The sequence below is a fragment of the Conger conger genome, chromosome 6 (genome assembly GCF_963514075.1).
Source record: "Conger conger chromosome 6, fConCon1.1, whole genome shotgun sequence".
Classification (NCBI taxonomy): Eukaryota; Metazoa; Chordata; class Actinopteri; order Anguilliformes; family Congridae; genus Conger; species Conger conger.
This window is the reverse complement of record NC_083765.1, coordinates 11,147,681-11,159,532: the sequence shown is the minus strand read 5'-3', so window position 1 is coordinate 11,159,532 and position 11,852 is coordinate 11,147,681. Positions and strand designations below refer to the sequence as shown.

Sequence of the window (11,852 nt, the reverse complement as noted above, 5' to 3'; positions counted from 1 at the left end):
GTTGTGTGGGTATGTGTGTGTGTGTGTGTCTGTGTGGATGTGTGTGCATCTGTGTGTGTGCTGTTGATTCTTAGAAATCTCTTAATCATGACCAGTATGTTGAATTTCAAGTGTTACAATCATAAGTGTAATTCATAATTGACCTCAGCAAAGTTGCTTCAGGAGTCATCAGTGGGATTGCTGTCTTTCCACCAGCCACTGGTGCTAGACCAACACCCTTTTGTGTTACTTAAATAAATGTGCGTGTTCTGCATCAAGGTGCAGACCTAAAGCTAAAAGTACTATTAATGTTCAAACTGTTTGCCACTTCTTCATTCATCAGCTCCGTCTTCATGGCCAAACTCACCTGCCTCTGACAACACCAGTTAAAAATACACTCCTATTCATTTATTAATCACATTTATTTATCCTTGTATTCTTAATATCTCATTTATTTCCCATACGCAGTGGCTGAGACTAATTGCCCCAGGACTAAATATATGCACTCTGAAATATCTATGGTATTGCTGCCGATTCGGTACTGGTGCTTGTGACGGCTCTTATTATTCGCCTTCGGTGCTGTTTGTCACAAGGACAAAAGCATCTGCCAGATGAATTGTAATGTAACCATAATGAGAACATTTCTGCCTTTCAGTGCTGTAGGAGGGGACAGATCTGTGGCGCGTGCATTCATTTCCCAGCATGTAGTTACTGGCTCAAAGCGCCCGGCTCCACTCCCATCTGCCCAGCCTGTTTGTCTGATTCCCGCCTGTTCTGTTGTCATGGCTTTTAAACTTTTTTTTATTTTTTATTGACTGAATACAGGATTGAACTATCCTGTTGTGCTGACTACCATGAGTCAGTGCCTTTTGATCAGAGCCCTGCATTGCATGCTGTGAGGCGCTGTGTTTTATATCTGTCATTACCCGATAGCAGGGGGGTGGGAGGTGGGCTTAGGTGTCAAGAGTCATTGTGTCACTCCATGTTTGTTTGTGCGTCGAACAGTTGTGCCATCGTGCATCAGTGCTGGAATTCATTAGCACCTTACCCAGCTGGCTCCCACAGAAAGAACAAATTGCTTTGGAAAGAGGAATTTCTTGCACATCTTATGTCAATGTGCTGCAGTGATTTGACTGAAAGCTGCCTTTTCAAATTATAAATGGGCTGTTGAGAAGGGTAATTTACCTGAACTGCTTCAATATAAAATCTCCAATTATAAAATTATTATAATAATATATTATTATAATTGTTATTAATGTACTTGTTCTTGCAAATTATGTTCACAGCCAAACAAACAAAAGCAAATGCACAGAGATGGCCTCTACTCCATCTAGTGGGGGAAGATATGAATGCAGGTGTACAGTACAATAATACAGTACTATTATAGACAAATGTCACATTGCACATAATAGCTAAATAGTTAGGTCTTTACTTCCAATTTTGTTACTTGATAAATGTAAGTTAACTATAATCTGTCAAATTGAATTTACATTTGAACTTCATGTAAACATTGCCCTGTGGTTTTACAAAGCCATCAATCATTTTGAAATAAAATGAACTAAAAGACACAGGCATGCACAAGACACAAAAGGAATCAAATGCCTTACTTTGCTAACGTTATTTAAAAATGACCCAGTCACAAGGACATGATTTCCATAGCATGGTTCCCCTGTTAGGATTATGAAGAAGGGGTGCTGATGATGGTAATGCAGCCTTGATTTCCTCTGTCACAGGTCCACACTGGCTGAGATAGTGTGGAAAAGTGCTGCTCTGAGCACAGCTGTGTTGTGCCATATTGTGAATACTCCTCTTGCCTTTGTGGGTTAACCTTTCTGTCACCTATTCCATTTTCCCACATATTTTCTTGCTGTTTGAAAACATTTTTTTTTGTGTTCCTCCAGGGTTGGCTCTTGATGCAGTTAATTAGGAGTGATTTAAAATCTATGTGGAATGTGTTTTCCTGCTGAAGATGATCATTTTAAAAGGCGACAACGTGCAATTGTGAATAATGGGAAATACTTTAGGATGCAATTAGTCACACACACACTTACAAAGAAAGGGTAATGAATGGGGCAATGTTCAGATTGTGTGTTGGAATGCACATTTTGGCTGTTCTCTCTGATTAATGGTGAATAGCTATCCCACAGTACAAAACAATAATATGAAAATGCAAAATTTTCTGCTCACGGTTATTGAATAAAGAGCTTCCAAGTACTATATAGATCTAAGGTGCTGCAGTTATGGTGGGATAATTCAAATACTTCTCAGTATGGTTAGGGTGTAGTTGTAGGCATCACGACCAGACTCATAGCTGGATTCTTTGATGTGATATACAAAACTGTATGTACAGCTTAAGCTTACAACTCAAAGAAGCAAAACCCAAATGCTTCAACCATATTTCAGATGTAATATTGTTACCTGTGAATAATTACTGTAGAAACAACAGAAGATATACCAGTTTCCCTCTAACACTCCTGTAATCAGCTTTCAGGAAACTGGTCAATCGGCATATGAGCTCTGGGCTACATGCTCACCGCGGCACTGGTTGGAAGCCTCATTGCACAGGTGATGGCCTTTGTTGCACAGTGATCTCTGGCTTCCCCAATGGGATCAATTAGTGGAGGCAAAGGGGTTACAAGTAATTTTAATGAATGCGTCTGTGCTTCACTCAATGTCCCATAAGCCATCTGTTTGTGTGTGTGTGTGTGACTCTGGATTTGGATGGTTGTAATTCAAATCCCCAGTGTGATGCCGGCTTTGTATAAGGCACTTGATGTTGAATAAGGCACTTACCTGGGATTGCGTCACGGAAATAGCCAGCTGCAAACATAAGCTGTGAAAGTGGTTCAGGATAAATGGGGGCCAGCTGAACAAGTTAATCTTAATGGTGCCGATATATGGCCAGGTACAGCATGTGAATCAGCACAATCCCTAAGTGCTTTAGGTGGTTTGAATTAATCAGAGCCACTGTTATAAATCTGGAAGAAGCAGTAAAATTAATCCTCAGCACTCAGAAAGGAATTAGCAGGCATGTGCAAGCCTCACCAGAGGAGAGTCCTGCAGTGCTCAATGGCCTGACTACCACACATGAGCCTACGATTAAACTTTAAGCTGGAGGGAGTTCAGTGGAAAGGCTGCATAGAATCTCACTTGCTAAAGGTGGGTAGAGTTTGTTGTTTTTGGAAGCCTCTGATTAATTCCTGTGAGATATCATCTGCCTTCTGATCACCTCTCAGCTATTTTATAGAGTCTTTTCAGTCTGAACCATACTATTCTATAGGCTAGAGATCATCAAATCAGTCCTCGAGAACTGCTGGCTTTCCACCCTCCCATTACCTGGGAGTCTGGTGTGAAGACAGTCTGGCCAATCATTCAATTCAATTTTATTTGTGTAGTGCTTTTCACAGCAGACTGTCCCAAAGGCGTTTTAGATAGTAACAGAAAGGAAGAAAAATGGGAAATATCACACCAAAGTCCCCAAATAGCATATGAGGTAAACTATTCCTAGTAGGAGAAAAACCCTCAAACAGTGGTGAGAAACAACTCATTAGCACTAATTGTTCAGCCAATTACCTTGGAAAAGAAACCCCCTACAGATCGCAGTCCCCCATTACCAGAAGGCGAGTAACTACAAGAAAGAGACTGAGAGCAAGCACATGGAGTAAACATGCATTTGTGCAGCTTGTTATTAAGTCCACCATTATGATTATGCAAGTTAGCTTACAAGGTTACATTCCAACACCACTGTGACACTTTGTTCATTGTGCACCTCAGAGTATTCAGAGCAAATGCATTTGTTTCCATGGCACTCAGCAAAAGAAGAGGCTGTATGAAAAGATGCCCACAGAGTTTTTCTAGCTCCCAAAAGTCTGTTCTTTACTGTTCTTTTTTTCTTTTCTTTTTTTTATACAACCTTAAGAAAACGCTTATAAGCACAAGAAAACGAGCATAAAAACCCACAGGAGCCTTGGAACCCACACAAGGCTGTAGTTAGGGTTTCTTGCATGTATTCAATTCTCAGGGCTTCCAACTGTTCAAATTCACACACACACACACACACACACACACACACACACACACACACACACACACACACACACACACACACACACTGTGTGTATCTGATTATGTGATTCCATTAATAATATACAATACTTGATCAGGCACAGAAACTGTTTCAGAATATAAAAACTAACAATAACAGTCCTGCTAATACCTAAACATGAAATATTACTGAAGCTCAAGCTCAACGAAGAACCCCCATGATCACTGCATAATATTTTTACTGCTTTAACAAATGGTAAATGGTTGGAATTTATATAGCACCTTTATCCAAAGCACTGTACAATTGATGCTTCTCATTCACCCATTCATACACACACTCACACACTCACACACTCACACACCAATGGTGACTGGCTGCCATGCAAGGCACCAACCAGCTTGTCAGGAGCATTTGGGGGTTATGTGTCTTGCTCAGGGACACTTCGACACGCCCAAGGTGGGAATTGAACCAGCAACCCGCCAACTGCCAGACAACTGCTCTTACCACCTGAGCCAATGTCACCCCCAAGTTTAGGCAATAGCAGGCCCACCTTTACCCTGGATCACAGCTTCTGAAACAAAATGCCATTTCATAAAGGCACACATGCACAAGCACATCATTCTGTAAATAAAGCATGACTGAAACGTTAGGAGCAATGTGGGGTTATGGGCCTTGCGAAATGGCCCAACTGCTGTGCAGATCTTATTGTGGCGACACCAGGGCTTGAGTCACCAACCTTCAAGTCATGTACCTTGGCCACTAGGCTACAGGAATATCATCTTCAAAACTATATGCACTTACTGCCACCAAGTGTTCAAATATTATATTAGCCTAAAGTACTAATGTACAAAATGACCTGTCACCCTTGGAAATGCACCCCCACAAAAGAGCAATTAATTCAAAATAAAATGAATACTCAATGCATAGATACATTTTTTGGTTATAAAATTATAAAATGATATACGTCATAACCATACTTTACTTTGGTAATCAAATTAGCAAGCAATCGAAGATAAACTTGATTAAACAACTCATCAAACACAAAGGCCATAATCTCCATAATTTAAGTAACAATATGAATACATTATATTTCATAAGCCCTGTAGATTCAATCACTGTAAGCACATAACTATGATTTTATTATTTATAAAACATAATGCACATTATGAAACCAGCAGTGAACTTTCTATTATAGTAACTGATATCACTGCCAGACAATAAAATGATTAAAAGGCTTAAGTAAGCATTTCAATGGAATAAGCTCAAGTGTGTGAAACAGACTTGATTTGTTTTCCACTTCATTCACAAAGAGGTTTGCCATTATATATTAGGCATACCACTCTTCTTTTAGTAGAAATACACTTTTAGAGATTCGTATTGCATGCATTACCACAAACACATGAATTGCATAATCTTTCCTGAATCTCACAAGAGTCATACACCATACAATAAAATTATGCTAACAAACTGCTACACAATTGGTAATATTATTTAAAAATATATACATATATATATATATATATTTTTTTTAAAAGCATTTAGGTTGTTGAATGGGAATAGATTGGAGAAAACGATGGTAGGACCATAACTACTAGACTATTTAACAAAATCCACCATTACGCCATGTGTAATCCATTAATGTTCAGAGGTGAAATCACCCTGAACTTTCGACAAATACGTGTTGAACTCAGGGTTGGGTTGAACTCTGGTGATCATCAACGAACGGTTACGATTGGTTATAACTTTGGACATTTGTTGCTTATTGGATTATATTAAACGCCCCTAAACGTTTATTGGTAGACCATAATACTGTGTTTTTATTTTTTTTCTTTCCTCCCCCTCACCTCTACATGTCAGCTGATGACGGCGGGCCGGGTGTGCGGAAAGGTGTGCATGTGCGGCAGCAAGAAACGCAAGCCTAGTGTGTGACTAGTATTTGAATGAATATCCACCAGTTCAGCTGAAAAGTTTGCCTGTCGGTTATTTAAACCACACACTTGGGGAAGTCTGACGAATAGCCACAGATATTCTTGGGATATCAAAATGGGAGAGGAAAACCACACACAGACTGCTAGTAACGGGGAGGTTGTTTCGGAAAGCAATGTGAAGTACTACACAATTGAAGAAATAAAATTGCACAACATGAGTAAGGACACTTGGCTTATTATCCACGATAAAGTTTACGACATCACAAGTTTCCTGGAGGAGGTAAGCAGACTAGAGATGGCTACAATATCTTGCTCAAATTAATGTTAGCTTACTAGTTGGTTAGCTTGCGTTGTCTAGTTAGCTTGGCTAACTAGTTTTCGCCACTTTAAGTGTAACCATAGAGTTACTTAGCCAGTTAACGATTAGCTAACGTTTGCGATCTTGGCTGGTTCTGGATAGAGACGTTTTACTACACCACAATGCTAATTGGCGTGCACCAGTCGAAGGTTTGGAATATAGCCTATAGCTAGCTAGCTAGCGCTTGCTCGCCTCAGTTTGGTTTTACAAATTCCAATATAAGGAAGTGACTTAATAAAATATAGAAAACGGGGTAACTGAACGTTAAGTACAAGACACCAAGCTTTCTTAAGTCATTATACGGATAGTATAGATAATACTAATCTTAGCTAACATTAATTAAATTGGGTAGCATCGTTCCATTGCCCCTCGTTTTTTTTTTTTTTTTTTTTTTTTGTGAGAACAAGTGGCTCTTTGGCTGTGTCATTGCACGGGCATTGTAACGCGGCTAACGTTAGACTCTAAACGATGATGATGCAAAAGTTAGGTACTGTGTCTTTCCCATTTCAACGTTAATTTCAACTAATTTGAGTAATTTCCCCACACTGTAGCTAACGTAGACTCACTGGTTTACAAAATGTTAAACTTTCTTGACGAATAAATAAGGAATTACTACCAGATCCGCTTTGGTTTTTGTGTATGTGTACAGTCAAATTCTTTCAGTTTTCATGAACTTGGTACAAGCCAAGTACGCGATCCGTTTCAGCGTACAGTGACAAGGTAATGGCGTGACAGTGTGCTGAACCTACGAACGAGAGACTACAAACCTGGCAGGCTTATACGGCTAGGTTTATACTTAGCCAGTTAGAAACCATAATCATAAACCACATTCCCCTGAAGAAAAACTATCATTGAACTGACGTTAAATTCTGGTGGAAGCGACCGCTTCCCCGTGTTCTGTTCGGAACACAGTGAGTCTACTATAAAATTAAATTGAGACGAGTCGAAATTGAATAATTTCACTTGCCTGTTTTTTAACCCATTTCGGATATTAAAAGTTAGCCTAGCTAGCTAGTTAGTTATCGGGTTACTTGGCATATATATGATGGACTGGCTAGGAAATTGAAAAATCTGTCAAACTTTCATTACATTACACTCTTGGCATTTGGTAGACGCTCAACTAGATGCATACCCATAACCACTTTCCCACCAAACCTCTAAACGTATAGGCTAACTTGTATGAACTATATGGAAATATTGTTTAGTTATAATGGCATGAATCTGAAGTCTAGGAGGTATGTCCGAGTATGTATGTATATTCATTCATTCATACAGGTCAAGGGTATTACAAAGCAGTAAATGAAAGTGCTTAAAGATACAAAGATTTTTTTATATTTTTCTTTTCTTTTCCTAAAGAAACTAGGCACGGGAGTTGGAAACTAGCAATAGCTATAAACTCTGTATGCAGAACATCAGGTACATGAACCTGGTGTAAACTGGCAGTAATGATTCTATGTCTCAAATAAACATTAAATAAATGAAGTGCAGCACAAATGTTTAATTCATAATAGTGATGGGGTCTATGTATTTTGCCAGTCTTACTAAGGAGCATGCCGTGTGAAGTTGGTCTGAGTGCGTAATGCTTAGTGAACATCCACCATCCCTTTGTACACACAGTCAACACAAAATGTGTTTTTGTTCAATTATTTGCACAATTCTCATGCGTGCCAATGAGTCTCCTGCTGCATCTCACAATTCATTCTGAATTCTCAAATATTTGAGAAGGAAATGCAGGGGAGAGTGTGTGTCTTGCCTCACCAGAAGCTTCCCCTGGTTTTAATCCCTGGATAACACATTCCTGATGTCTCCAGCACCCAGGTGGAGAGGAGGTCTTGCTGGAGCAAGCGGGTGCGGATGCCACAGAAAGCTTTGAAGATGTCGGCCATTCCACAGATGCCAGGGAGATGCTGGAGCAGTACCTGATCGGCGAGCTGCACATGGTACCTGCCCGTCTCTGCACTGTCTGTGCTGATCTGTCCAGAACAGGTCACAGGCAGCCTTTATGAGCCAAAATGGGAACTGCTGTACTTAAGGGTTTTCAGTTATTTATTTATTTATTTTTTACCAACAGTGGTTTTCTACTGAAGAGATCAAAGTGTTTTGATTAGTCCTTCAAAGATTGCAAGCCAAATGTTTTAGTCAGATATGCTGACGTATAACTGATCTTCAAAGATCAGTTTTTGTGTAGTAATTTTGCTCGTTGCTCTAGATAAGAACGTCTCCTAGGTAAATGAATGTAATGATATGAGTTTCCATCAGTTGACCGTTGGATCCTTTTTCTTTTTAGGATGATCGCAAACAGGAATGTAAAACGGTAAGGCTTAATTATTATTCATGTTTTTTTTTTTGCTGTTATGGAGTCAGCCAGATTATGTATGTTAACACTTTTTTTCCTCCTTCAGGATGTATTCAATTCAACTTCAGGAGGAGAGTCCAGGTATGTTTCGAAATGTACAATCTTTAGACGCCATCATATGACAAATGAATGGAGTGGTGTAATCACCCTAATCCCCATTTACGAATCTATTGCTTTAACACACAAAGAATGTCTGGGGGGGAGGGACAGATTCGACTTTCTTGCTTGTTTCACAGCCTGTGTTATTTACTGATAACCAGTGGCTGGCCTTCCCTCCCCCTCTGTTTGTAGCGTGTGGACCGCGTGGTTGGTGCCTGCCCTGGCCGCTGTCGTTGTAGGCCTGATGTACCGTTACTACACCCTGGAGCACCAGTCTTCCTAAAGGCTCCAAGGGCCTTAACATGACTGAAATCAACCGCAATGCTAACATCATCAGACCGCAGAGCTGCTGATCTTCTGATCCCTCACCGTGCTGGTGAGGGCTGGGGACAAGGACAAACTGGACATCCACCCACATCCCCCTCCCCCTTCCCCGCCCACCATGGGGGAGGTAGTGCGACCCGTCTCCTCTTCCTGCTTGGCCTGTTTGTTTCCATGGTGACCACCGTACTGAATCACATCGGGTGCGGTTGGTCCGGAAGCAGTCTCCGTGGGTATCCTGTTCCTAACGACCATTAGCATCTGCTGTGTTTCTGGAACTGGTTCATCAACTCAGGGCTGGAGTTGACAGACTTGTTGGTCTTCATTTCTGGAACTGGTTCAGCAAAACTCAGGGCTGGAGTTGTCAGACTTGTTGGTCTTAATTTCTGGATGGCCAGGAGGAGGACTAAATCTGGAATCGCAAGTTGTGTGCATAAAGGAAAATGCATATTTGTCAATGTGTTGATCTTTGTATTGTGAGGTGCATCATATATATTTTATTTCCACTCCCTCTTAATATAGCCCTTCATTGCAAGTTTTCAGTCTGCTAAGCACTTGGGCCTTGCATACAGCTGCTAGTGTGTTTCATGTTAAAATAATGACCTTGTTTTGCAATTAGAAATAAGGTGTGATAAAGTAAAAACTCTGCCATTCAGTCAAAATCTCGTTCCTGCCTTGGAATTTCAGCCAATCCAATACAACTTCTGATGTCTTGTTGAAATCATGTTTCACATTCCACAGACATGTATTATGTCTTGCATGTGTGTTGGAGGAGTCCTTTAAGTTTGTTTCTTGTATTGTTCAGGATGTTATGGTCTAAATGTTTAATTATGACAGTTTCCCCATTTCACTGTTGCGTATGCATTTTAACTTGACTTACAGAAAACATTACATTTGTACAGAGTCCCTGAGAGAACATACTGTTGCCTTGGGTTTGTATATTTCAGTGTGTGTGGGGTTAAAGGTGCATTAAAAGTATGTTTTACTTAACACTACAGAGTAAAGTTTGTAATCGAACAAAGCTAAAACTTTCCCTATTAGAAAAACAAATTTGATACCTTCTCACAATGGTGTGTCTGTGGCAGTAATGATTGAATGTGTTTGTAAATTTCTCATGCCTTTTTAAACTAGTCCAGGTTGGGTGCAACATTCCTGCCACATTCAGATTTGATGTGTAACAAGCAAGAGTAGTAGTGGCCCAGGGATGATGCACAACCAGAACGTTGCATTACGAATGTGGAAGAGCAAGCAGAAAATCCTAAAAGTGTCTTAAAAATTTGCCTTGATATGTTTGTAGTATATATTGCCATGTCATTGTTGTAGGACATTGTAGCTTGTCTCTAGGCCGTCTTTCTCCAAATATGCTACCCCTGGATTATCCTCTAATATGCTCCTACATGCATTAAATTAACTGCCTTTGAATGGAATTTTGAGTATGAAATCAAACTTTTGTGAAGGGCAGCGTCCAGAGATTTGGCTAAATCCCCCAAAAGTGAAAGAATACAGAGAGACTTTAAACTCCTTTAAGGCTCACTTTCTTGGTCATTGGACCTCATTTATCAAACGTGAGCTGAACAAAATTGACAGTAAATCCTTTGGAAATGCATTTGCACTTCACGAGTGGTCTCCGCTGTTCATATTGTGCATGTCAATGAAAGCGCACTGTTGTAACGCTTGTTTTGGGCTTTCATTAATCTATTAATTTTCATTTTGATTTAAAGTTATTAAGCCAATTGAATATTATAATTATATCATAAAAACGCATTCAACATTAAAATAGGTGATGCTTCATTCTGGTAATCCTGATTAAGCTTAAGTTTGAGTTTAATATTGATTCCATAAAACATGTAAACAAAGTTTGCTATAAATAGGGTGTACAAGTCATAGCTTAGACATCCGTTGTTGTGGTTGACCTCGCTTTACATTTGCATTTATTGCTTTACTCAAAGATTTAAGCAGGGCTTATTTTGGAGAGAGCGCATATTCAAAGACCGAGCAGATTTCTTTGAGGCTCACAAGTCGGCTCTGACGGCCCGGACCCTTCTCAGTTTGTGCGGCACACTGGAGCCAGAACTCAAGATCCCCACGCCAGAACATGGTCTGGTGCTTTCCTTCCTCCGCTTCTTGGGGGCTGGCACAGGACAGTGAAAATATATCGCTGTCGTCCTCCTTGCTAATTCCAGACAGAAACATCTCTCCTATAACATTTATGCACGTTTTTAGTGTACGATTTATTGGTATTTGATAAATGCCAAATCTGGCAGAATTTGTTAGTTTGCTTCCAGTCACACATAGATTTGTACACGGAGCTACAAACATTTTGATAGTTGAGGCCCATTGAGTGGCTGGGTGTGTGTGGTGGGTCTGGTAGCTGGCAGTGCAGTAACAGTGCAGCGCTGCTCTGATGGTTGATTAATAGAATCAGGTGTGTAACTGCTTGGCTGGAATAAAAGCCTGCACCCATAACGGCCCTTTCTGGGAAAGATAGAGTATCACTGATGTATGGTAACATGGGTCTATACCTTGACTCTTAGGGGTATTCCTTGGCAAAAAACACAATTTGAGGTTCAATGGCTTTCTGAAATCCTTCTCTTTAGGCTGAAAAAGGATCACCTGTTCCCGTTTTTCCTAAAACTAATGTGTTGTAGCTTATATTTTGTACTTTTGACTCAGATTAATGCAATGGATTTATTTTTTAATGTCTTTGGGTTGGAGGAACTATGTTCCCTAAAGGTAAAGCGGCACCAAACTGCAAAAAATGACATT

The 11,852-nt window shown here is 40.1% G+C and overlaps 1 protein-coding gene across 1 annotated transcript; it reads left to right on the top strand.

Moving 5' to 3' along the window:
- Positions 1–5,867: 5,867 nt before the first annotated feature.
- Positions 5,868–10,076, top strand: LOC133130491 (cytochrome b5-like). The gene is made up of 5 exons (XM_061245112.1): positions 5,868–6,232; positions 8,122–8,250; positions 8,598–8,624; positions 8,713–8,747; positions 8,958–10,076. Exons 1-5 carry the CDS (start codon positions 6,068–6,070, stop codon positions 9,046–9,048), a joined length of 447 nt encoding a protein of 148 aa, XP_061101096.1. The 5' UTR covers positions 5,868–6,067; the 3' UTR covers positions 9,049–10,076.
- Positions 10,077–11,852: the final 1,776 nt, after the last annotated feature.